Source organism: Callionymus lyra, chromosome 6, assembly GCF_982586985.1.
Source record: "Callionymus lyra chromosome 6, fCalLyr1.hap1.1, whole genome shotgun sequence".
Taxonomy (NCBI): Eukaryota; Metazoa; Chordata; class Actinopteri; order Syngnathiformes; family Callionymidae; genus Callionymus; species Callionymus lyra.
This window is the reverse complement of record NC_141823.1, coordinates 26,086,830-26,114,221: the sequence shown is the minus strand read 5'-3', so window position 1 is coordinate 26,114,221 and position 27,392 is coordinate 26,086,830. Positions and strand designations below refer to the sequence as shown.

Below are 27,392 nucleotides of genomic sequence, written 5' to 3'. Positions count from 1 at the left end.
TCAACTTGTGACATCCCAATCTTTCTTCTAGAGGTTGAAGCATGGATTATTAAATATATATAAAAAACAATGTATGTATAAACAATAATGTTGCTTACAACGTTTTAGTCTGGACAAATGTGTTTTTAATGTCTAATAAACGATCAAAAATTGTTTACCTTTACATGATGTTTAATCATGTTCAATGACAAGATTCTTTTTAAGTAAATTGAGTTCAGTTCTTCTATTTAGTATCACAGATCCCAAGGTCCATGCAACATTCACTTCACAATAGTGCTATTGTAGACTATTAACTCTTTTTTCGTCCCCCTTAACCAGCTTAATAAAGTCATCAACTCAACATTACTACGATTAATGCTGGTGCAATATAAATGTTTTACATCTTAAAATGGATGTATTGTTTGATCCATGAATATTAATGTAAGGCCTTTATATTGGTAAGCACACAGTTATAGTCATAAATACAATTCTACTTATAATCTAAATTATTAATTATTACTGATTTTGGCATTGGCTACGTCATTTTCAGTTTCTGCTGTCAACCAAAAATGTTTATTTCAGTTCAGTCTTGGTGTTATACTGTAGTGGACAAGTCAAACTATAGAGCTGGATGGACTCCCTCACAATGCTGACCATGATTAAAATGAAACATGATGCATCTTTCTTGTTATCATTGTGCAATATTGGTTGGAATCTCAAGTTTGCTATTGTTACATTGGATGAAATGGATGTTCAGTCATAGTTCCTCTTGTAAAGCAGCCTGACAGACATGATGTATTGGGTGTTTCTTTCACATTTCTCTAGTATAACATGGAGGCATGACATTGTTCCAATGCTGGTAACTTTAAAACCTTTTTTCTCTGGCTCTGTCTAGTACAAAATTTCTGGGACCAATTAAATCCCCGCAAATTGACTTACTGATGACTTCTGGTAAAACAATAACAAGCAAAGGTTGGTTTCAATTCCACAAAACAAAATTGTTTACTGTTTGGATTTCAATTTTGGTTTTCAAATAAGCAGCAACCCACCCTCAAACAAAACATGTGTTTGCTTTTGAATTTTAAACAAGACATTGGGACACATACTTGCTTTTTTCTCTGTGTTACTTTAACTGAATAATTACATCAGAAACGTGTATTGCCAGTTTTCTTTCGCCCATAGCAGAGTTTGCCTGCATTGACATGCTAATACATTGATTCCTGCTTTTGAGTTTGATTATTTCCCCTCTCTCAGTTGTTTTCTTAAAAAAGGGTTTAACTGGAGTTGCTCAAACATTGAAGCTGCTTGACTGATTTATTTCCTTGTTAGCTCAGTTTGTTCCATTGGTCGCATTTTTTTCCTGCAGATTGCTGGACTGATACTTTGATTAAAGTTACATTTTTATACCAAGTTTGGAACTCCTTCCACTGAAGGCACCAGTACAAATCCAATCGAAACTGTTGGGGAAATACTGGAGTGTAAAGCATGACCACTACACATGTTCCACTGAGCCACATGGATTCTATTACTCACCCGGGATCAGAGGATTTTTTTTCCATCTTTGCAGCACGTCCTTATTCATTCTCCCAAAATCTGGTCTGTCTCCGACTTTAAAAAATGTGTGTTATTAATGTCTCTGACTGACATTGATGAGCGTATTTTAGAAAAGCAAAGCCATACTCGGCGTTGCACCTTCAACCACAATGCAAATCTACGTTGAAGTTCGACCCACAAACCCACTCGTCTACGTAGTTGTGGATCGAGTTACCACCGACTTCTGTAAAATGTTTTATTGTTTTTATTTTCGGCTTGATCCTCAAAGTGTTACTCTTCTTGCAGGCTTTTGGGAATGCCAAGACAGCCCATAATAACAACTCTAGCCGCTTTGGAAAGTTCATCCAGGTGAACTACCAGGAGAGTGGGACTGTGAGGGGGTAAGAATCTATAATTCTTGCACAAGTGTTGGCTCCATATCTGAAGTTTATGAAATATCCTCATGTGCTCTTTTCTTCCAGTGCATATGTGGAGAAGTATCTTTTGGAGAAGTCGAGGCTCGTCTATCAGGAACACAATGAGAGGCAAGTTTTCCATTATCTTACTCTCTGATGCTCTAGCAACACTGAGTCAAAAAGGTTGATGGCCATTGTCAACAAGCTGCGGGTTAATGGTCTTGATCAAAGTTGAATGTTTTCTTTAATTAAAATACACATGTTATGATGCTTTGGCATATATATAAATATATTTTCAAATAAAATCAATAATTTCTCAAGGGAGTTGGTAAATATCCAACTTAAATAATATAGTAAATACAGAAAAATATTTTTTTGGTTTGTCGTTTTAACAAAAGGGTCGATTGATGATAAATGTCATCTGTTACGCTATTGTAATTTAATGTACACTAAATTGGAAGGAAAAAGATTTAAATATTCTTGAACAAACACTTCTTTTTTTTACATAATTAAACAGTTATGTCTAAAAGTAAACAATTAAATTGGGCTTTATTAAGAAATTACACATTTAAGTCTAGATGGAAATGAATATTATAAAACAACAACTTAAAGCCACGTTATTGGTGACGATTAAAGCTTTCAATAACGGTGAATCTTAATGAAAAATATCTTGTTGTTTAAATCACATCTAAGATGAATAAATATACATATCTATACAGTATATCTATACAATTTAAGTGTGTTATATATTGAAATATCTTGATTGGTCACGTTTAAAGAAAGATCATGGCAAGCATTCAAGTGTATATTGACGTGCCTATAAGATGATGAATTTTTTGGTTATATTCATTTATGATTTCCATAGAATGTCCCTTGATCTGAAGAGATAAGTGTGCGCTAAGCTTGATGGTACAAATTGATTTTGCTTGAAAAAGAATTAAATGGAAGATTTTCCTCTTAGAATACGAGCTAAAAGATTTGCATACATGAAAGATAATACTTCCAAATCTGGAGATTTAAGTCCAAACAAGTGTTAAAGCCATAAAGCAAATTGAGGTTGAGGCGAAGATGACGCTAATGCGTTGCACAGGCTGAGTGGTATATTGAGGGTTAACCTCACCACAGGAGGCTCACAGTGGGCCCCCTCTGTTAGCCACCTCTTATTGAGATGAATTGCTGACTCCATGACCATGAAATGTTTTTTTTCTCTGAACTAGAGAAACCTGAACCTCACTTTTTTTTCAGCTGCGATAGAGTCAGAGAAGGGCTGCTCCAAACAACACCAAAGTACAATTCACTCAACTAGGAACTCGATGCAGAGAAAATCAAACGTTCAAATACAACAAAGAGTCATGCCCATGTGTTGTTTTTCACTCTTAAAACCCTTTTGAATATTACGTACGTTTACATGTTACAAAATTTACAAACTAAACAAAAATAAGTAGTTAAGATTTTATGAGATTTATGGGTCAATTCTGTCTTCGTGTTTGCAGGTGTCGCGTATAACTGTCTATTCCAAATCAAAACGATATGAAAGTAATGTATTTTATGGAAAAGCAGATTTCTGTTATTGACCTGATCCCATCTGGTTGTCCTCTCATGTGGCCTCTAAACATTGGTCTTCTGATCATTTCACTTGAAATGATGCTGGTTACCGATGACATTTATCTTTAAACAGTAGTGGGTTGATGAGGACAAGGCTTTGAAATAAATAGGCTGTCTTTCAAAATGTTTATTTAGGGTTGTGTCTTATATATATTATTCTATTGTGGCTGATGATATACCTCTTCATCTAGTAGCTGACCCCCCCAAGCAAAAGCTCTCTCTTTATTTTTGTTCCTCAACAACGTTTCGTGTGTTCTAAAAAGTTATTTTGACGTTTTGCAATGCAATAATACACTAGAATATTACAAATTAGGTAAGTATGTGCAGCAAGAGCATAAGTCAAAGCCCTTTTTGACAGTTGACATTAGCAGTTGAAAAAATAGATTATTGTGGTTCCAGGACATCTCCTCTTTAATCGTTTGTGTTGTCAAATCTTAAAAATTTCCAGTACATAGAAGTTTGGAGGGAAACTGAAGGCATCAGACCTAGCATTAGCTTTATGAGGTACCCATTAGACCTTGTGTTCAGTTAGTCGGACTGAGAGTTATGGTTGCGATGCAACTGGGAGATACGCAGGGCAGAAGCTTAAAGATATCTCGAGAAGGACTTTTTGGTTATTTTGGCATCGCAGCTCCAACTACCGCTACTGAAATGAAATGTGCTGACACTGCTTTAGTTCTGTAACAATAAGAGGATCCATTCGATGTGGTTCTCAGATGACTATAATCTGTTTTGTTCTCCTCCAGAAACTACCATGTGTTCTACTACCTGCTGGCAGGAGCAAGTGAAGAAGAGAGGACGGCCTTTCACCTGAAGAAGCCTGAAGAATACCATTACCTCAGTCAGGTTGGATATTTGTTAACTGGGAGCAGCATGTGTTTGTCGTTCGGCTCAACTTCTGTGTGGTTGTTTCTAAGAAATAGTCTCACGTCAAGCTTTTGTGTTTTTTTTATGTGCTTTGTGGCATTTTTAATAGCTCAGGAAGTGGAGTACAGTTAGCTTGTGCTTCGATTTCGACCAGCAGGAAATCCCCCGCACGAAGGAAATGCATTCCACCGTTGGTGGCCTTCAGCACCTCTCACGTAGCATTTCTCTCACTCTCTCCTCACACCACAGTAGAAACATCTACTTCACCTTCTGAAATGAATCCGACAGAAGAACGTCGCACACGTCTCTCTTGACTCTACTGAGCGATTCTGCTCAGAGGTAAAACGGGTTCCACAAAAACCATGTGACTAATATTGCCACACAGATTTCCAACACAGCGCACATACTATGTGTATGTTGTGTTAAATCTGTCGCTCCTTTGCCTCCGAGCTTTGACAGCCACGCCATGACAACCAGTGGCCAAAAGTCCCCTCCTCCAAAACTTTACCGCCCACACTGAAAGGAGCAGGGAATTCCTTTCATTCCTGCTCACCACTGAGCTGCACTCACAAACACACAAACACACATGCATATATAAACTCATTCACACATTCTCGCAATCACACCGAGTCTGCATACATCCCTTAAAAACTCTTTTTTACTCTCATTTCACGAACACATCACTTTGAGGTACTTTTAAGCACGTTAGTGTCTCAGATCTACTTTATTATTTTTATTATAATTATATTAAAATAGAGTTTCTCCCCCAAAAGATCAGTATTTTGAAAAGAAATTATGAAGCAGATCAGTTGTAATTAATTGAATATTCCACAGAAAAACATGACAAATTTTCTATAATTCAGGCAGGGTGCCACAAAAGCGTAAACATATTTATTATGGTAGCCAAAAATTTAAGATCTACACATTCAGACACTGTTATTTGGTTTATCATACGATGCAAAAATATGATTCTAGCTATGAAATCTCAATTGAAAGTGAACATCGTCATCATCATCCACAATAATTCCATCAAAAGATGGAATGAACAAAGCAGAAGAAGCACAGTTGGTTCCCAAACATCCAATTTCTATTTTCATGGTATTAACTTATTCATAACCCTCTTCCTCCTCAGCACACGACCTTCTTATGTCATCCTTTTGAATGTTCAGATCTTGTTCTTGTGTTCGTCCTGATATGATCATCATTGCTCTTGTGTTCGTAGCATGTGCTTCTGTTAATGCCACATCGTAGTGAATCAAGTATGTGTTGTCATCGGAATGCTGCAGTCTAACCTTAACCCCGCCTCCTTTTCGCTCTGCCTTTAACATTTCCAGATGACCTCAACAACACCCCGACTGTACTGGGACAGTTACTATGAGAGCGAGCCGGTCAGTATGAGTCTCTGCTCCATATTTGTCTGTGTTGCACCTCAGCCTCGTTCTTTCCCTGCAGCCTCCATGTCTGTCTTTCATTCCGCTCATTTTGCCGCTTTTCCGCGGCTATTTCCTGGTTGAGTTGATGTTCATTTTAGAGTTTGTTTGTTTTCCCTGTTATGCTGGTATGTCTCCTCATATCCTGGCCACTGAAGCTGGCTATTTTTTTATTGGCATCTCTCTGAGCTATTGACAGACTTTTCCGCTTATGCTACACAGTAGTGTTTGGCCCAGAAGTGAGTGTACTCGCTGTTAAAATGAGCAAAAACACTAGTTTTAAGCATAATCAAAGAGCTCATGTTCAAATAAACAATTGTTCATTATGTAGAGTATTAACAACCATCCATTTCATCATCCAAAAAAAAACACTCAATATCTAAAAAACAACAATTTTAAGTTTCATATTATTTATTATCATTTCAAACGTATCCACAACAAGCTTGGGCCCCTTGTGGGCAAGTGTAGCTCGAAGAAGTCCCAGGGGCAGACCAAGGACACTCTAAAGCACATGTGTCAAACTGGTCCAGAAAAGGGCCGATACGCTGCAGGTTTTGTATCCAACCAGTCAAGCAGATATAGTTGAACCAATCAGGCGTCTGAAGACAGTAATCAATTAATTGTCAGTAAAGTGTTGCTTGTTCAAGCCGACTCCTGATTCGTTAACTCACGTTTGCTTGTCTGGTTGGAACGAAAACCTGCACCGTCTCGGCCCTTTTCTGGACCAGTTTGACACCCCTGCTTGAAAGGGACTATATCAAGTTGAGGGGGAATAGAATTCTCGGGTCCACTGTTTTCTTTTTCTTATTAAAAACAAATGTCATTAAAAATAATATATTTTTATGAATCCTTTAAATCCTAAACTTAAAATGTTTTGCTGTTGGATTATTTTAAACCTAAAAATGTTGAAACTTAATTTGAAAAGAAGTTTTTTTTTCCGTCTTATGTTTGTAACTATCGCTCTCATGATGAAGGACACGAGTGGACAAGATGTGGTGAGTAGCCTCTGTAGGGCTGTTGGGCAGTCAGATGATGTGTCGCTGCTTGTCAGGAGTTACCAGTGCTGCATTTAGAGTTCCCTCAGGCATATCTGAGGAGAGGAGAGACAACGTCTCCATTCTGGCCTTAGAATCATAGCAGGATGTCTCGGGGGCAGGTTGGAGAAGTGGTCACTGATTTTGTACATTCCAACATGAAGCCTTTAATGTCACGAGGCATGAATAATGCACATATGGAAACATACACAACACAACTAGAAATGTACGACATGTATTTCAAATATTGCTGTAAGACTCCCATCCATGTCCTGGTCCTAACAAGGGAAGTTGAAGTAACTTAAACACAGTGATTCACTGCAATGTAACTGTGTCATGTCTCAAGTGTTTCTGTGGTCCTGGTATGTGATAATTATGGCAGCCGGAGTCCAACGAGCCCATTAGGCAAAGAGCAGTCCTCATGATTGCTGGTTGAAACGAAACAAAACTGTAGTTAGACTGTAGCTTTAATGGATTTGTTCCTCCGTGTGTTAAAAACTCCTCTTTAAAGACGTAAGCAACACATTTTTAGGTTGTGATTAGTTGGTTTCAGTAGCTGGAATTGATTATTTAGATTTAGTTTTTTGCTTAATTCAAAGATAGAACAGAGGAAGGTGTTGTATGTGATCCTCATGAACCTACTTCCTGTTGCAGGACTGCTTCACCGTTGAAGGAGAAGATCTGAAGCATGACTTTGAGAGGCTCCAGCTCGGGATGGAGATGGTGGGCTTCCTCCCCTCCACTCGCAAAAAGTATGTGATATTCCTCAAATGAGTTTCATTCAAAAAATGTCTTCAACATCATAACAGTAGTCTATTAAAGAATGTTTTTTTTTTTATAGACCTTTTGTTGTCATCTTTTCAGGATATTTTCCTTGCTCTCCGCCATTCTCCATCTGGGCAACATCCGATACAAGAGGAAAACTTACAGGGAAGACTCTATTGACATTTGTAATCCTGAGGTGCTGCCTGTTGTCTCTGAGCTGCTGGAGGTAAAGTACTATTGATGAATTTGTTACGATAAATGTCTTAATTCAAAGCCATCCTTGTTCTCATTCTGAGGATTTGAATGACCTTCTGAATCCTCTAAAAGAAGAGAAAAAGGAAATTTATATGCAAAATTATCCTTTGAATTCTATTTTATTGCTAAATAATTATTGAATGAAACATAATTTTACTGTTTTTAAAAAGATATTTAGAACTCCTTTTCAAAAGTATAGACTCCTATATACTATACTCCTAATAAAACCTTTCTGTATGTTTTTTTTAATCTGAATTTACCAGTTTTTTTGGAGGCAGGTTCAGATTTTCCTTGTATGTCATGATTTTTATTGATGGATCTACAGGTAAAAGAAGAGACTCTGTTTGAGGCCTTGACCACGAGAAAGACCATCACAGTGGGCGAGAAGCTGATCGTTCCCTACAAACTTTCTGAGGTGAGAAACGTGCTTGTCTGTTAAATACTAGCTTAATGTTGTAAAATAAAGAGTTGTGTTTATTTGCGTCGCATTCGTGCGGTGTATAGTTTTCACTGACCGTCGCTCTGGGTAGAGCCTGCTGCCAAGTCGGGAAGCGTTTTCATCCAGTCTGACCCGGGCGTGTTTACAGGACGGTGTGCACCAGCACCGGATCTCCTCCTGTTTTTTACACACACACACACTGACAAACAAGGCTTAGTGGGAAGGGAATGCATTTTAAGCCCCTCTTCTGTTTTTATTGGGATCTGTGCTCTGAAAACAAACTCGCGTCACGGTCAGCAGGGAGTGATCAAAAACAACCGGAACAATATTTATTTTTGTAATACTTTGTTTTAATGTTCAAATCTCGGTAGCCGACCAGCACTGAAAACTGATCTGAAAACGGCAAACTATGACAGTGTATACATTCCCTTCAGAGCGACAACAATCATGCGTATAATGACGGCTGGTGTTTATGGTCCATGTCATACGAGTCAACACGGAGTGTTGCTCCTCCTCACTGGGTGGTCCTTGTGTTAATATTGCTCTAACATCATCATACATGCACCACTTTCAAAGAAATATGATTAGCCTTCCAGTCATCGCTTCAAAAACCTCCCTTTTTCCAAGCAAAGCTTATGATTCGGCTCGTGAAAATAAACATGAGTAATTAAATATGTCTTTTACAGAGTCATGCAAGACTTTGTGTTTACAAGAGAAAAGTGTTTGATAACGATCCGACTGCTTGTGTTACTGTTCCGATGATTTACAAGTCACTTCTAGTTCTCTGTGGCCTAAATAAGTATATTGATTTTCCAAGTGTTGTTTTATACACATTAATAAAATCTGATTACGAAAACATTTTAGATTTTTTCATGTTTTAGTTTTAAAGAAACAATTTGTCAATTGGATTACTAAATTAAATTATTATTTTAATTAATGTACAATGTATTTACTTAAGCTTTTATCATACTACATAATCCACATACAGTTATTAAATGTATGAATGGATTTATGCTTGCATTGATAGATGCATAGATTTGTATATATTTGTCTCTAACCAAGATTAAAACATATTTTGAAACATCAAGAGGGATCAACGGAACTACTAATGTGTATGTTATCCACTGTGGAGCGTTCTTGATTCTTTCAATTCTATTTTTAATCAGTATTATCGAATGTAGGAAACATGTGGGACACAAAGCAACGGCTTTAGAAGATTAAAGGCTTTTTTTAAATGAAATATCTATATTGATTTTATGCCATTTATTTTTAGATCTATTTTTGATTCTGTAGATGAAAATGTAGTGTAACGATTGTTACTTTTATTAAAGGCTGGAACTGTGCGAGACTCCATGGCCAAGTCTTTGTACAGTGCTCTGTTTGACTGGATCGTCTTCAGGATCAACCACGCTCTGCTCAACATCAGAGACCTGGAGGAAACCACAAAGGTAACCGCAACACATTTCTACCCCACTTGTGTTTTTATCATGTTTGTTTCGTTAGATCGGAGTTTATTTTGCACACCAGCTGTGGAAGCATCATTGCATGACGTCTGTCGTCCTCCACAGATCCTGTCCATCGGCGTCCTGGACATATTTGGGTTCGAGGACTACGAGAACAACAGTTTTGAACAGTTCTGCATCAACTTTGCAAACGAGCGACTGCAGCACTACTTCAACCAGCACACCTTCAAACTGGAGCAGGTGAGAACGCTGCGGCAGGATTAGATTAGACTCAATGATCGAGCGGCAAAAGACAAAACAAGAATAAGTCAGTTGTAGGAGTGAATTAAACACCTGATCTTATTATAGCCTGGGAGGTGCTCTGAGGTGCAATCTTGCGCTTCACAAATTATTGCTTAAATGAGTGGAAGATATTGCGTTTCTAGTCGAGATTAATTACTTTTGACAACTACTGTGGAAAAATAACAATAGCTTCGCTGCTTATTTAGCACTGCTGAGAATTTATATTAAAATTAAAATAACAGTTATAAATATTTATTATTCTATTGCTCATTTCTTAAGAAAAAGTGGTTAAAATAAAAAAAAGCTTTTTGAAGTTCTAGACTAGGTAGGGCTTTATCAAAATTCTGATTAAAACTACAAAAAAACTAGTTTCACTTTGCAAAACCTTCCGTCGCTTTTCTGCAAAGGCTTTTGTTACTTTGGCTTCTAGCTCCAGTTTAGATGATGTTGCATGGTCCTATCAGAGCAACGTAGAGTTGACACTGAAGCTGAAGTTTCAATGAATGAATGACTGAAAAATATCTTCTCAAAGCAAATGCCAGAGGCATTCCCATGTGACTTTTTTCAGTCAGGCTGTCTTTGCTGTCAAAAAGGATTATACGGAGAGGAGTAACTTGGCTGATGTTTCTATATTTCATCTCTTTGACTGACATTCAACAGGAAACAGTAGTAGAGGGTCAACCGGCCCTCTGGCTCAACGTCCTTCAGAAATTCTGGCCCTAAGGACATTTTAGTCGAATATCCCTGTTCTAGACTATGAATTTCAATTGGAAAGGGGTTGAATGTCTTTTTCCGGTTAAAGACAAGATCCAGCTCATGGTAGAACTTATATTTTGTTCTCAAGTGACGGAAAGATGGAGCATAAGATTGACAGATCTATATTGCAGCGTCTCCAGTCGTAGGGTTGTGGTTTGAGGTAGAAAATAATTATGATTCAATCTTGAAATGGCATAATGCAAAAGCAGAAGCCCTGGGCTGGTTTCTCTGCAACAAGATGGAACCATATAGAGGATGTTTCACTTATTTTCTCTAGTTTACATCTGTATTGTTGGGGTGCTTGGGGAACACTAGGCTAGTATGAGGCAGACATGTTGATTTAGCGGTTTGACCTACGTTTTGTAATCTCACCCAAGGTCACCGTTTGTAGGAAGAGATGGATCTAAAGTGAACATATTCACCAGTATTTTCTTGATTAAATGGACCTCAAACTCCCAACATCTCATCTTTCAGAACATTTAAAATGCTATTCTCTTGATTCAGAGACGAGCGGTTCATTCATCAGCCTGTCATGTTTGTAATATTTTTGAAAATAATCGTTCTCTTCTATGGTTCTACAATTGGGTCGCCCTGATTAAGCAGCTGTGGCTAGAGAGGCTTATCATAATCTGAGGTTACACACACAGTAACCAAGCTCATCTGTACCTTGTCCAAACCCAAATATTTCTCCTCTCGACTCGCTTGTCGACCTGCCTCTCCATCATGATCTGTTACATTCACTCGCACACGAGTTACTAACACGACAAATCAAATAGTATATTCATTATCTGGTCCAATCTTCATCTTTTTAAATTTGTTTCATATTTTTACAATTATTTGACCTTTCTTATTCATAATTCATCTTTTTGGAAACCATTCCTGAGATTAGGATCTTAATTTTTCAAATCTTGTTTCCAGTAGCAGAGCAGCAAAACCAGAGCCTCCTTCAGATAGAGAGTCAGCCCACATAAATGAGCTGAAGGTTGCATGGCTCATGTTGCTGTGTGTTGTGTTGTGCAGGAGGAGTACAGGGCGGAGGGCATCAGCTGGAGAAACATCGACTACATCGACAACACCGCCTGCATCAACCTGATCAGTAAAAAACCCACAGCGTTGTTCCACCTACTGGACGAAGAGTGCAAGTGAGTCCATTTGTTTTGTTTGTTCATTGTGGGAAACGGCTGGCGAGACGCACTCCAGGTCAAAATCAGAGTAATTGAAACCCTCCCCGTTATTGACTCTGCTGTTGGTTGAGCAAACCAGATAAAGCAGGACGAGAGGCAAAGTAAACACCTTCTTTATTTACTCCGAGGATGTCCAGGCTTGAATGATTGGATCTACATTTATAACTCAACTTTTAGCTCTGGTTTCAGACACTTTACTAAGAATAGAATGTTGCGGGAAAAAAACATCTTTTAACATTTTGCTGAAGCAGATTCTCTGTTCTCAGTCCGAGTGTCACAGTCCCTGCAGTCTTGTTTTCATTAGCTCGGATTTCACACAGTTCCGAAATGTCTCCTGTCGTCTATATCCACTTCCTCTCTTCCTGTAATCTGATGGAGAGATTTAGACTCTTTATATTGGAGGAAATGAGTGAAAATATGAGCCAGGATTAGGTTACAGATGTGATCCCTCACCTGCGGCTAAAGTGCCTTCGGCTAGTAAACAGATTCCGGTGTTGGTGATGTCTGCACAGACATAAGTTGTTCCAATGTTCTCTTTCGTGAGCAGATATTCCTAAGAATGTGATCATGCTTTCGAAACTAACCAACTTGTGTCTGATTTTAGTTTCCCTCAAGCCTCCAACCAGACTTTGTTGGACAAGTTCAAGAGGCAGCATGAAGGAAACAGTTATATCGAGTTTCCTGCCGTCATGGAAGCTGCTTTTATCATCCGACACTACGCTGGCAAGGTCAAATATGGCATCAAGGTCAGTCCAAGCACACTAGGATCTTGAGTTAAAATGTTAAGTATTGTTTTTTTTATTATGTAAGCAGAAAATTGAGTTGACGTGAACCAAATACCATTTTTTACTAGATGAAAGATGCCAGAAAAAGGCTGACATTTTTATGCACAAATACACAAAGTAACACGACTTTGGTAGACTCGATGTAAACTTTTGTACATTAAGTATCTTATTTTATAGGGACATCTGAGTACTGCTCCTGCTACAGAAAATGTTTTAAAACATTGTATTTAACATAATACAGAGGACCAGGGTAGATATATCATTATAATTGTATCTAAGTGAGCAAAGAAGGTCAGGTGTGTCAAACTTGCGGTCTGTCCATGCACTATAACATTACTTCATAAATCCCATAATGCACTGCAAAAATAAGTGCTTAAACAATGGGACAAATGTTTTTAAAAAAGGCACGTTTGTATTCCTGACCAAAAACAGTCAGTTTATCAGACAAAATCATTTGTTTTTCCCTGCTTTAAAAGTATAGTTAATTTATTGAACTTCCTGCCTTATAAATAATCTACTAGAAAGTCAATGTTATCCCTTGTTATGTCAGGGTCAAGGTGTCTGGTATCCCAAGGGTTATAATGGCATATATGTAAAATATTTCTCTGAAAATGAATCAATCCAAGCTCTAACTTCTATGAAGTCAGTATTTTATATATTAATTTGCTTAGAGTTATTAGAGTGCTTCCATGTGAACTTCTTCGTGGGCGTGTTTAAGATTTCCCGACGTCCAGAATGAGACCAAATGAAAACATCATTAAAAGCTCTATAAAAATCAATATATGCTCCACTTCTAATAACAGGACTTCAGGGAGAAGAACACCGACCACATGCGTCCAGACATCGTGGCTCTGCTGAAGAGCAGCAAGAACGCCTTCATCTGCAGCCTCATCGGCATCGACCCGTCGGCTACCTTCCGCTGGGCTGTGCTGCGAGCCTACTTCAGAGCCATCGTGGCATTTAGACAGGCCGGCAAAATGAACAGTCGCAAGAAAACTGGTAAGTATTCCACCGTATGATAGGTGAGAAAGTACAGTTTAAACAGATGAATATGACCGTACCTTTTCAATAATAATTATAAATGTATTGTTGCACCCCTTAGTTCTTAACTTTATTTCCAAGGGACGTTTATTTGTATTTTGATTAATTAAAAAAGTTTCCTGACAAAAAAATAACAATAGCAACATTGTAACGAGCATTGACTTTTGAATTTAAACCAAATTTAATCTTAAGGACCAAACTTAAAGAAAACTAAAGTATTTATTCATTTCATAATGACCAGAGTGTTTATTTGTTTGTAATGAGTATTTGTGTATGTGTAGAACTAGCGTCACCAGCATTTCTCTCCTCACGTTCACTCTGTAGTGATGCTTCCTTGCCTGTTTTGTGCAGTAGAATCCTTCATGATGCATCACCTGGATCCCTCCTCATCTTAGGAACACACTCAACACATCCCTCCATCAAAACATTTGTCTTGTTTTTGGATAAAATGTAGACAAATGTGTAGAAACACGTGAAGCATCACCTGCACCCGTAGAGTACAAATCTCACTGCTGCCACCAACTGGACATTCGCGTGTTAGCATCTTAGTGACCAGGATCTCTCCTGTACACGACCTAATCTCCTGACTTCTAATTCTTCAGTATTTAATTCTGTTTTCCCCTCTCTCTTTTATCTCCTTTTGTGTGTGTCCTTCTCTCTCTCCGTTTTGTTTGTTCTGCATCTCCAAGGGCATGATGGTGCTGCTCCCTGTGCAGTTGTGAAAAGTGTGGATAGTTTTAGCTTTCTGCATCACCCCGTGCACCAGAGAAGCTTAGAGATCCTACAGAGATGCAAAGAGGAGAAGCACAGTAAGGCAGACAAAGTCACCTTCTCTTCTCCTACTTTTTTGAGTCCTTTGTTTATTGGAAACTTCGGGGACGAGGCCGACCAACATCTGCAGCTCTTTTCTGGAGCTAGTCAGAGAGAAAAAATTAAACTTTTAACCATGAATTTTGGGGAGATTTCACCTCATTAATGTTTCATTATTCTTGCTGGACGATCCAAGAGTAGATGCTTGTTGGTCTCACCCTTCCACCTCATCATACCTCCCGAAACCCCCCCCCCCCCCCCCTCCATCAAGTCTGTCCCTGCTTCATCTGCACGCTTGTCTTCATGTCACTAACTGTGGTTCGCATGGTTACAAAATATTGTGTCACTCTCTCAGCCAATCATCTGCGCTCCTATGTAGCCACTCATGTAGTACACCTGCACTATTTCCTTCTCACTAACATCCCTATAGGCTGGTGATGGTGATAGAGTGTAACAAGAGTTCAGATGTTCAGCCTGAGGTAGTTTATCACTAAATTTATCAAGGCTTTTATTTTACAAATTTATTCTGTTTATGTCCTTTTTGTTTTGTGCGACAGCTTCAGACGACAGCGATACCGAGAACGGTACATGATTTAGTCACTCAGTGGTTCTTGTTAGTTAGCAGTACTTAGATGAAGCGATGACCTCATCGGTGACTAACAAGGGTGGTAGACGCGAGGAGTCACCGGCAGCTGCATTAACACTGGTGTGGTGTTGGATATTGCTTTTGAATGTTGTCAGTGTTCTTCAGTGTGTGTTTGTCCCGCTGTGTCTGACTGTCGTGACGCGCTGTCATTTCCTCGTGATCAGGCGTGCCCCGGAAAAGTCCAAGGACGCCACTGTCTGACCTTCAAGGGAGCAACGCCATCAATGACAGAACTCCAAGGTAGGAACAACTGGCAACATGTGGTTTTAAAAGTGAAGCCAATCCTGCAGTTCATCGAGTGTCCACTAGAGGCTGGCTGCAGACAAAGAAGTTTTGTTTAATTACATTCATCCGTTTTCCTGAAATTGTATAATAAGGGACATGGTTAACTTGACTGAACGTCAGGTGAACCACATCCCCTGACTGACTATCATGAATTAACCATGGAATAACAGCTGTAGGCTACACAAAAGTGTGGTCCAGAAAACCGCTGAGTGGTGTCACAGATAATGCATTCTTATTTTATCTACAATTTATACAATGCATTTCAACTTCAAGCATCAAAAAGTGTAGCTTTTCAATGTTTAAACTTCATCCACAACTGCATCACTCACAGTGGGTTAAGGGTTAAAGGGGGCTCGACCCCAGCTTGAGGCAATTCTTGGAGACAACCAGGGTCTTTGGTGGGTTTCCTGTGCATCTTCTGGTTTCCTGCCACAGTTTAAAAACATTATTTGGTGACTCGCCTGATCATACCTTGGAAGAGCTCAAGAGCTTTGTGTGTTATGCTTTGAATTAAAGCATATTAAACTTATCATCAACTAAGATTGGAAAATATGAGACGTACTGTGTTAGCAAAACCAACAGACCTTTAAAGAATCAGTTTGGATGCCAAGGGTACAAATACAGACATATTTTAATGTATACAGACATACAATCAATCTATGTATAGTTATACAACTGTATTGTTCAACTTATTACAAAACTTATATTAAAAAAAGAAAAAACTTTCATTGACTTACTATGTGAGTTTGTCGAATCATCATATTTTTCTAGAACCTGACTGAGCAGTTTAATGTCTTTCCCATCTTCCTGTTTCTCAATGTCCTTCCTGACTGTATCCAAAATACATTTCTGCTTGGCCTTTTCCCCAAACCCTAAAAGTTCTCTTCTTCCCCCTCTTTTCTCACCATTAGTAAATCATCGTCGCACATAAATCCTGCGTTGTCTCAACCCTCAGACTGCAGATCACAATGTGAACTTTGTAGTCCATGAGGACAGAATCTGTGCACCTGCAGTAAAGAACGTCTTCACTAATGTTCCTGATGTATTTGTACTGTGCAGTTAAAACACTGACATTGATCACACACTTGATGTTGTTACCGAGTATATGAAAGTCATCCTGAACTGAAGCTTTAGTGAGCAGCTGGTCAGATATATAGATATAATGATACGACACTCAAAGTATTATTTTCACCCTCAATTTGAATTAAAGAACCTGTACAAATATACTTTGAATGAATACTGGGATGTTTGTCTATCAACCAATTTTAATGATGTGACATTTCTATTTTATAATATTCAATCAGGTTAGTTGGGTAATTATGATCTCAGGATTCACCAATAATAACTTGATAATCGTATCTTTGTTCCTCAGGGGTTCACCGAGTACAGGCTGGAACGGTCGTACGGGCCGACAGAGCCGCTTGTCTTCCAGCAGCTCTTTGGCAGATGAGGACAGTGTCTTCGTTAACTCTGCCAGCAGCAGACTCCTGGAGAGAGCCCACGACATCATCATGTGAGTGACCTCCGTCCTCCGAACTGAGCTGATTTACTGTCGACCGCATTCTCTGTCACGATAAACTGCATAAGGCATTAAAATGATTTACTCTAGTGCCACAGTCTTTTAAAGAGATGTGTTGGGGTAAAGCATTTTCCTTCTTTGAAGTATGGTTGACGTTTTTTATGATTTAAGTTAAATTCCAGTATTGTCTTTGTGCCTTTAAATTAAAAATGTTCAAAATATCAGGCTCATAAACTATCCTATGAAGGGTATTTTTCATATTGAAATAAGCAATGTGTTACATTAAATATATTGTTTCTGGCTCCCCCCATTGTCAGAAAGCTGCAACTGCAATACAGTTTATTTACAAAATCAGATAAAGAGTCTCTCAGTACTTGATATAGAAACACCGTCTCTGACCCACTGCTGTCTGACCTCCGGGCGGGTCGTCCAGAAAAAGTCATGTAGCGAAGAATAATGTTATAAAATTAGATCAAGAAATATTAAATATTAAAAAAAAATGTATGAAGTGTTATGCTTGAGATTGAATGAAATGTGTTATCAAAACGTAACAAATTTAATCAACTGATAAAAGAGGTTAACCATTTTTTTTTCTGGATGTATTTTTGAACAGGAGGAACAAAAACTACAAACCAAAGCCAGTGCTGCCGAAGGTATGGTGCTGCCATGAACGAATCCCGCTCACTCAAAGCTTCTGTTGCTAACTATGTTTTTCTTGACCGTCCAGCACTTATTGAACGTCAAGTCCCTGAAGTACCTGAGCAACCTGACGCTTCACGACCGAATCACCAAGTCGCTGCTCCACCTCCATAAGAAGAAGAAACCCCCCAGTATCAGTGCACAGTTCCAGGTGTGGCCACCGTCATGTACACACACACACACACTCTCAGACACACGCAAGCAGACACACACACACAGGGTGATCTACAAGCGTGTTACAATAACTCAGCTGTGCTGCTAAATCTCCCAGCAGCTGTGATAGAAATAAGGAGTTCCTGTCAAAACAGGCCGTGGGTGGATGAGTGCAGATGTTCAGGACTGTCTCTTGGACATGAAGTAGGTGCAGATAACAATGAAGTGGATTCCGTTTCCACACAAACTTGACACTTCCAGGCACTGATACAGAGAAGATCACAGTGAAGATGAAAGGAGATGACTGATGTTTTCGGTCAAGTTTCCTTGTACTACGCTGTTGCCGAGAAGATGTCCTTAAATCCTGAGAAAGATGGGATCTTGTTTGATCGCCTGTTATCTTTAAAAATAGCCAGGATAGTGTTTAGAAAAGAACTTTAAAGTGGAGTTTTTCCTCTCTGATGTCTTGCTGGTTGCTGGCGGAGTGACGAGGCCCCTCTGGCTTGAGGCCCTGGCCCCAGTCTGTGGATGACTTCACTTCCCACATCCTGTGCTGCTCTGATTGCTTTAATCTCCCATGAAAGAGGGAAGACTGAATTCCTCCTTCCACACATGCTGTAACTCACGGACACACACTTTTGATGCAGATGTCTTTTATTCCACAAGAACTTCGCTGAATGAAAGTGTTTGTTGTGTGTTTTTTTAAGGCCTCTCTTAACAAGCTGATGGAGACTCTGGGACAGTCTGAGCCTTATTTTGTCAAGTGCATCCGTTCTAATGCTGACAAGGTAAATAAATGGTTGATGATACTTATCCAAAAGCTGCTTGTTAAATCCCCTAATGGTCTTTTTTTTTCTCTCCACTCCGTCCTCCTCACTCAGCTGCCTTTACGGTTCAACGATAACCTGGTGCTGAGGCAGCTGCGGTACACTGGGATGCTGGAGACGGTCCGCATCCGACAGTCTGGCTACAACATCAAATACAGCTTCAAGGTACTCCCGCTGTTACCTCGATCTTTGAAGGACCTCTAGTGAAGGTTACTCATACTTGAACACCTCATGGAACCTGATTGAAAGTGTTGGCTGAACCCAGTTATTTCAGTTCACAACACAGTATCCTGCAATCTAGAGGTTCCGAAACACACCATTAGCAGAATCCTTCTGTCTTGAAATGCTTTCAAACATATTTGCAGCTGAAGTGGACTCTAATGAGAAATATCTGAGGCATGGTATCACTGAAGAGCTCTTAAGAACAGAGCTGCTCCATTGTCCTGGGGTCTCTGAAACACTCCCCAGATTCGTAATTGTATAAACATAGCATCTGTTTCCCGATCCACCCCCTGCAGCTCAGGGTGAGCAGTGCATCAGTCAGACAACAGGCTTCAGTCTGTAGAGTCCAGCATAGTTATGCCATGAGGTTTGAGATCTGGACAACACAGACCCAAAAATAGTGGAACCCAGGTGGCTGTTTTCTTCTAGTTCACTGTCTCATTATGTGGCCATTGATTTGCTAGAGACACCCATAGTTTGTCACAAGATCAAAAAGCAACTCAAGATTTTTTTTCTGTAAAAATACTTTAATTTAACCCTATTTAAGCTGAAAGCTTTTTTGAAATTATATGTTTACAATGCATTTTAATTTGGGAATAAAATTATATGAAATATATAAATATAAACCCCTGTGTAACAATAACAAGTGTCGCAACTGTTTATTACGAGTTCACATGGCGTAAGAATCAGTCACTTTTTCAACTCACCTTAATTCACCTTTGGAAAAACTCCATCACAAACACAATTTTCCCCCGCAATGGTATTATAAAACACAGGCATTTTTCCATATACGTTAAAAAATCGACTTAATAAATATCTAATTAAAAAAAATTAACAAAAAAAAACTGCTTTACGAGTTAGCATGTTCTTCCAGGTTATCAATTTGAGGAGTAAAATGTGTTTAAAGAAAACTGATTAAAATTTGAAGCCTTATAATGTTTAAAACAAACAAACTAAAATAATTTAATAATAATCTTGTGTTCTCAGTACTTAATCCCTTGTGTCATCTCTGGGTTCACCTTGATATTAAAAACATGTGTATATTGGTAGCAGCTAGACTGTTTAGAGGTACGAATATTGAAGAAAATCAGAATTATTTAGTTGTATATGATGGGTCAATGCAAAAATCTGTGGTTACAGAATAAACAATTTAATTTGTGACTTTAGCTGGATTGAAATGGATAAAAAAGAACCTTCTGCAGGACCAAGTTTGAAATTTGGAACATAAAGAATAAGACTTTTTATCCTCACTGAAATGTCTTCTTTAAAGAATGATTCAAATTTGACATTCATACATTATTAAGGACCATAGCAATTTGAACATTAGACATTAATAAAACACCTGACTTCTCTTTTATCTAATCAAATCTATGATAGTTAAGATTCTTCTCACCATTTTTCTTCTTTTTTAGGATTTTGTCCACCACTTCAATTTGTTGCTGCCGGAGAGCACTGTTGCTACCAGAGCCGACATCCAGGAGAGTGTGGATCAGCTCGACCTGGAATCGGATGACTTTCAAGTCGGCAAAACAATGGTATCTGTTTTTCTAACCATAGAAATGATGATTAACTCTGTACATTATTACATGTTTTCTACTCAGTTCTTGACTATGAAGCATCTGCTGAATAATGCAATTTTAAAATCTTTGGCAACTATTTTGGTTTGTTGTTTAAATAATAATATGTGCATTATATTTTACATCAGATAATTAAAAGTGATAAAATCTAATAGTGGCATAGCATTTAAGAGTTTGTGGAACAGTAATATAATAACAGTAACAGATTTTCAAATGGAAATAATACATATTTTTGGCATCATTTTTTTTTTCTCAAAGAAAGAATTTGGGCTCCTTAAGGCATCCTTTGTTGAAGAGAGGGTGATAAACAGAGAGACCATATTTGGAGTGTGTGTCATTGCCGTGGACAAGGCAGGATGAAGGGTCACTATCTTTGGGATATTGTCTATATAATTAAATGCTCCTGCCCAACATTTTTGCTGGCATGTGTCAGAGATTGCTCAGGTCTGCGAATGCGTGTCAAAGACTTATGTTATGGATCTCCACGCACCTACACTGTCTACACCCATTTTTTCCTTCCTCGTGGGTTTCCTTGCTCTGACCGATGTGTGGTCACTCCTCAGGTGTTCCTGCGGGAGGTGGCACGTCAGCGGCTGCAGGCCCTTCTGCACAAGGAAGTTAACCGACTCATCGTGATGCTGCAGCAGCGGTTCCGAGCCCGGTTGGAGAAGAAACATTTTGTCAGGATGAGGGAAGCTGCAGTTTGTATTCAGGTAAAGTTTGAATCATTTCCATCAAATTCCTGTTTTGTTTAACGTTTATTAATACTTAAATACCTATTTATTCTCTTAATATCTGTCTCATCATGTCTTCTGTTGATTCTTGTCTCTTCACCAGAATGTTTTCCGTCATTTTGTGTGATCTATGCTTTCAGAAATGGTGGCGTTCAAACCGACACAGGGGCGGGATGGTGGAGCAGGAGCGAGCCGTCAAGGAGGGAGCAGCTCTGTGTATACAGAGACACTGGCGAGGTCACCGGCAGCGCGAGAGGTTAAAGCTGTGGAATACTGCTGCTCTGGTCGTCCAGAGATGCTGGAGGTCGTGGCTTGATCGACGCTGCTCCGCTGCGCTGGTGATCCAGGCGGTCTGGCGCTGCCATCAAGCCAGGGAATCGTACCTGCGAATGTATTCCGGTGTACTTCAAATCCAGGCCATTGTCAGAGGCTTCATTGCAAGGCAGAGGTAAAGTGATATTAAACGTTATAATTGCCGACAAAATTAAGTTTAATTCTAAAGCAATATTTTTAGTAGCATCGTTTTCCATATTAAATGTTTGTCGTTACATAATGAACATTTAGGGTGTTTGTGTAGTCATTGTTTGGTAATAGTTTTGGCAAGACAAACAGATTACACAAGTAATTCAGCGCAAAGCAGCTCATGAGCTCAAAATAAAGAAAATAACAATCGGCTTTTAACAGATTGAGCAAGAATATTTTTCTTCTAAAATAACACAAACAAGTATAATTAAAACAATACAAAATGCAGATATAAACGGAGGGAAAGTACAATATACAATCATGCGGATATGAACAACTAGAAAAGCACTTAAAAGTGCAGACCTGTGCAAAATTTGAAAATACAAAGAAAGGCGTTTGTACAAGAATTGATAGTAGTAAGTTGAAATGGCCAGTAGGTGGCAGTAGCGTACTGGAACAGCGTTGCTCAACACACACTACAGCCATGAGAAAGAACTGGACCATGGCTGTCAGCTCCTGCTGTAGATAATAAAGAATCCTCTGAAGATTCAAAGGTCAAGATCAGGGAATAGTCAATAAAAAAAATTTCAGGGGCCACATTATACTGTGAGCCATATAAGGGGCTGTCAAGCCAATAGGAAGGACGAACAAAACCTTAAAAAATAGATTTCACTATGCCTTGATACTTTATAACAAAGCTAAATAGGATAATTAGTTTAAAATATATATATATAACAGAATTTTAATAGACTTACTTAACATTGTTCTCATGTTGTCATCTATGTTGGTAGGAATAGTAAAAATATCAACTAAGTAGGTAGTTAAGTATTTCTAGTGCCACCACTATCATTGTAAAAAATAAAAGTGTTATTTTTGTTGCATTAACCAAACAAACTTTTATGAGATGTAACATAATCCGATGCTCCACAGATTCAAGAGGCTGAAAGAAGAAATGCTGCAGGAGAAGTTGCCTCAGCTGCACAGTGACCATTCACTAGAAGAAGAGTCATCCGTGACGATAACTAGTTTTGACGTCGGTGCACTGGAGGACCAGAGTGACCCTACGGAGCTTAAAAACCCCAAGAGACAATCAGAGAAAGATCAGTCTGAGAGAGAGTATATAGCTGTCAATTCTGAGTCCACAGTCGTCGTCCGTGAGAAGACCAAATCCGCAGGTGATCCCCGCCAGACAACCACTCGGTCCAAGAGAGAAAGCCGCAGGATGCGAGAGCTGGAGCAGGCGAAGTTCAGTCTTGATCTCCTGAAGGTTCGAGCGACCGGCGGTGGAGCTTCGTCTCCCTCGGAAGAGAGACGCTGGTCCGTCGAGCTGGTTCCTCCCGTGACTCCGCCCTTATGCTCGCCACAGGGCACCCCCGACAGCCAGAGCTCCAAGTGCAGCTTTGAACTCCTGACCATGGACGAGGAGGCTCCTAAAGCTGTGGAGGAGGTGACCGACAGTGAGGACCTCTGCTCCCCCACTGCAGAACAGGGCACGCAGACCATCCTGATGAGCCCTCAGCTCAAAGAACTGACTCTGGTGTCCGATCCTGCGTTACAAGCTGCGAGTCTTCCAGCCGCACCGTCCACTTCGAGTCCGCCTAAAGTTGACTACCTCCCACCTGTCCCTGCTCAAGGAAGCACTGCAGGTAATATCCAGACTGTTACTGAAGAGTTTGAACTGAGCACAGAGTCGCCCCCCCGGACCACCAGCATATCCGTCACAGGCAAACCTGCTAAAGAAAGGCGAGAGTCAATCCGTCGACCGGTGGTGGTGGTCATCAGCATGCAGAAAGAATCTCCTGTGGATCCCCAAGATTTAGAACCCCCCAGAGGAGATTCAGTAGCACCAATACAAGATACCTCTGCCCCTCCTGTCACCCCTCCTGCTGACCCGGTGGTTCTGGAGAAGCTGCTGAGACTGAACGAAGAGAAAGAGGAGAGACACAGGAGCCAGCAGCAGCAGAACGAGAGGAACATGATGGAGCAGATCAGACAACAGAAGGAGGTCCTGGAGCGTCAACGCATGCACTTCGCCGAGTTTGAGAGGCACAGGTTTGAGAAGCAAAAGGAGGAGGCTCTGCAGAAGATACAGCAGAGCAGGAACGCCAGCCATGAATGTTCAAACAAACCATCCAGACCGAGCTCCTTGTTCCTGGAGAGGACATCAGGACACGCCCCTCACGGCAGGACCCAGTCGGAGTCCACCAGCCCGCCTGCACTTTCTCCTCCTCGGCCAGGCCAGAACGGGGGCGCTCACGTGCCGCCTGCTCCTCCTTCTTCTGCTCCCACAGAGAGACGCAGGGATGCTCGACCTGCTGCTGAGGGCTGGGCTCCTAGGCTGGTCCTGGAGTCCAGGAATCCTGGAGCATCCAAAGTGAGAACCTCCACCAGGAGGACTCAGCTACAGTTAACGGAAACGCCCGGAAAGATCTTCTTCTCTCCGAAAGACAAAGTGACTTTCACCAAGTAAGTAAAAACTTTTCTTAACTCAAATTTAACAACTGTGGAGTGATGAGAGGTCTTTGTCCTTGATTAACCTTCTCTTGGAACTTTAGGGGTTAGTAGTGTATTTAGGCCTGACTCTTCCAGGGTGTATCACATCTCCTGATGCTAACCTGGAGGCAGTGAAACATTAATGAGTTACATTTAGAGTTAAATAGACAAAGAAAACAAATGTAAAGTCTTTTCCACGTTTTAATAGTTAAGTGCCTCATAAATTCTGTCAACAGGCTAATGCAGGGTTGAACTGACAGACCATGTCTTTAATCTTGAGATAAAGCCCAGTTGAATGTTGTAGTTACAACAAATAACGCGTTTTCATCTTCTTACATTTCAGGTTTGAAAACGACGCCGTCGCTAAAGAGTTGCCTGCAGTCGGTCCTAAAGAGGGACCAGCACCAGTCAGTAAGCTGCCCAGAGGAAAAGCTCGGGATGTAAGACACCGTTTGTTCTTCATGTCGCATGTGTCTGTTGTGAGCATTGCTAGTTTGTGACGTGCATTTGTGGAATAATGAATCCAGTTTTGCAACATGGAATTGAACAGCTGAACCCGCAAAACCAAATTAACCACTATATGCGGTGTTGATGACGACCAAACATTCATTCCTTCTCAACTTGCTGTTATCACTTCCGGTGACCTCCAGGTTGGCAGAGCGGGCCAAAAAAAGAAAGCTAGAATGGCGCGGACCCGCTCCGACTTCCTCACACGTGCCCCAATTCTCTCAGTCGGGGGCGATTCAGACGAGGATGACTATGCGGGCCCCAGACATTACACACTCCCCCTGTCCAAGCAGAACTCCGTGGATGCAGACTTAGGAGGGCCCTGTTTCAGTGACTCGGACATGGTAACAGGCGCCACCGCGGCCACGTTATGGCGCTCACTAGCTCCCTCTAGAGTGGCTTCTCTCAACTAACCCCACAGCCGAGGAAACAGAGCTGCGCCTCCAACTTCTGACTGTGATTACACTAACATCGTCTCAGACGTGAAGTGCAAGGCACATTTTGAAAGGCGTACCTCGAATCTAATCCGATGAATCTAATCCTTTAACGCTGTTGACCAAACGGCTGTTTTTGTTGCAACTTGAGCCTTTTTGAAATGTGCCTTGCCTCTGAATAATTTGGCTTCTCTGAACCGCCTTCTCTCCGAAGTAATGGCCACCTGCTTGCTGTTTGATGACTTCTCTGCATGTCTCTAGAAAATAAAGCTTCTTCTCTTTTCATTACAGTTAGCTCTGGTGACTGCTGAGTCTGTTTTGTTAACTCCTTTGATTCGAGTTCTTCAATTTATGTTCCAGCCCGCCCCGGAGCAGAAGAGCCTACACAAGGTCCTGTCGTCCGGAGATCTGGTGAAAGTCGACTCGTTGAGGAAGAATTCTCAAGACGGAAGGTTTGTCGTGTTTTTGATTCTATTTTTTTTAATATATTTTGATGTGGTTTATGAATTAATAACATCGTGTTAGCAGCAGGGTTCGAGGGAAGATGCGTTTCTGGGGTAAGACCAAGAATGGAGAGAAGAAGACTTCCAGGGAAAAGCTGATTTGTGGAGGTGATTCCATGGATGTAGACAGTGGAGACACTGGAGCGCTACAGGGAGACGGTGAGACAAACATCTAACACCTTGTCCTTCCATATACAAATAAATATGATGCTTCTGTTCTCTCTGTCATGCAGCAGGTCAGGAGAACACGTCTCCTCCGTGCAGCCCTGATCTGACGCAGGATCGCGATATGAAGGACCTCAAAGAGAACAAGGACCCCTCGCCCAAAGTCAAACGGAGACGCAGCATTAAGATCAGTCACGTGGCGCTGGAGCCGGCCCAGTGGCAGAACGATTCCATGCAGATTCTCACCTGCACCGACGACTACAGGAGCATGAACGACTTCCTCATGAAGAAGGTGATTTCATCGCTCGTCTTGTTTCAGCATTGGATTAGCTTTTTTAACATAGATTTTGTGGAGGAGGAACTCGTCGTGAAAGTGAAAGCTTCATACAAAATCGGTCTTTTTTTCACATTATTATTTTGTTCATATTTTTAAAAGATGATTGTTTTCATTTTAAAGTGTTTTCATGTAGCTCAACAGGAACTTTTGAAGTTTCCATAAAGATAAAATGAGAAACCAGCACAGCTTCAGCCTTCATTTTGTAAACAAATCTACATGCTGCGTGTGTTGCGATTACAGTCCTCTGACACTGGGGGCGCCAGACATCATTTTTATGGGCAAACTTATTTTGGCATTAAAAACTGTGAAATTTCTACTTTAGAAGTCAAACTCCTGTTGAAATCTCTTTATATTGGACAAAAACACAGCATGTGTTGCAGGAAATCCCATAATGGGAGTGAATTCCACGTGTCAATGTCACTCGAGTCTTAAAGGATGTCCAACTCTTGTCTCTTTTATCTTTACAAAATGATTTCTCCAGGCAAACACATGTACCTCACTCTTTATTGCCTTGACTCAGATCAACGACTTGGACACAGAGGACGGCAAGAAGGACACTATGGTCGACGTCGTATTTAAAAAGGCTTTGAAGGAGTTTCGGCTGAACATCTTCAACTCTTACTCCACCGCTCTAGCGGTACGTGTGTGGCAGTGATCCTCCGCAAGAAAATAGGAAAAATAATCTTTAAATATAATTCTATTCTCTTCTTTCCTTTAGATGGACGATGGAAAGCGCATCCGCTACAAAGACCTCTACGCTCTGTTTGAGCAGATCCTGGAGAAGACCATGCGGCAGGAGCAGAGGGACTGGAGGGAATCTCCGGTCAAAGTCTGGGTCAACACATTTAAGGTGTTTCTGGATGAGTTCATGATGGAGAACAAGCCGCTGGACAACAGCCTCAGCAGGGTAATGGCACAGAGATTCCTCCATGAAGTGTTTCTAGTTTCTAGGGTTTGTCAGATTTGTAGTGTAAACACACTGGTTGACGACGGCAAATATAAAACCTCTAGAGTTTGTGGAGCTTGAAAGATATATTTCATTTTCATTTTATTTTGATTCATCCTTTCTACTCAGATTTTTCGTCGACTCAGACGGAGAAGATTAAAAATGAGCGTCGAAGGGACTTCTGGAGATGAAGTTAGGGAGGTCAGATAAAGATGAAGAGAAGAGTCAAGAATGTTTCA

At 40.3% G+C, this 27,392-nt stretch overlaps 1 protein-coding gene across 11 annotated transcripts in view; it reads left to right on the top strand.

Annotated features, from left to right (window-relative positions):
- The window catches only part of myo9aa (myosin IXAa), a 72,336-nt gene that overhangs the window by 38,164 nt on the left and 6,780 nt on the right, over window positions 1-27,392 (top strand). Inside the window, exons 3-32 of one of the 11 annotated variants that reach the window (XM_087794489.1) lie at window positions 1,819-1,913; window positions 1,995-2,057; window positions 4,280-4,379; window positions 5,735-5,788; window positions 7,519-7,616; window positions 7,729-7,855; window positions 8,210-8,299; window positions 9,655-9,771; window positions 9,892-10,026; window positions 11,845-11,966; window positions 12,613-12,754; window positions 13,597-13,792; window positions 14,524-14,643; window positions 15,455-15,530; window positions 16,948-17,088; window positions 17,708-17,747; window positions 17,822-17,944; window positions 18,654-18,734; window positions 18,828-18,938; window positions 20,408-20,530; window positions 21,136-21,285; window positions 21,447-21,754; window positions 22,699-24,234; window positions 24,605-24,701; window positions 24,912-25,112; window positions 25,563-25,654; window positions 25,734-25,864; window positions 25,942-26,162; window positions 26,728-26,844; window positions 26,926-27,114. In XM_087794489.1, the coding sequence (XP_087650615.1) occupies window positions 1,819-1,913; window positions 1,995-2,057; window positions 4,280-4,379; window positions 5,735-5,788; window positions 7,519-7,616; window positions 7,729-7,855; window positions 8,210-8,299; window positions 9,655-9,771; window positions 9,892-10,026; window positions 11,845-11,966; window positions 12,613-12,754; window positions 13,597-13,792; window positions 14,524-14,643; window positions 15,455-15,530; window positions 16,948-17,088; window positions 17,708-17,747; window positions 17,822-17,944; window positions 18,654-18,734; window positions 18,828-18,938; window positions 20,408-20,530; window positions 21,136-21,285; window positions 21,447-21,754; window positions 22,699-24,234; window positions 24,605-24,701; window positions 24,912-25,112; window positions 25,563-25,654; window positions 25,734-25,864; window positions 25,942-26,162; window positions 26,728-26,844; window positions 26,926-27,114 (5,196 nt within the window). Of the gene's footprint in view, window positions 1-1,818; window positions 1,914-1,994; window positions 2,058-4,279; window positions 4,380-5,734; window positions 5,789-7,518; window positions 7,617-7,728; window positions 7,856-8,209; window positions 8,300-9,654; window positions 9,772-9,891; window positions 10,027-11,844; window positions 11,967-12,612; window positions 12,755-13,596; window positions 13,793-14,523; window positions 14,644-15,454; window positions 15,531-16,947; window positions 17,089-17,707; window positions 17,748-17,821; window positions 17,945-18,653; window positions 18,735-18,827; window positions 18,939-20,407; window positions 20,531-21,135; window positions 21,286-21,446; window positions 21,755-22,698; window positions 24,235-24,604; window positions 24,702-24,911; window positions 25,113-25,562; window positions 25,655-25,727; window positions 25,865-25,938; window positions 26,163-26,727; window positions 26,845-26,925; window positions 27,115-27,392 lie in introns of all 11 variants that reach the window. The other 10 variants (XM_087794488.1, XM_087794487.1, XM_087794485.1 and 7 more) reach the window with 10 other exon arrangements.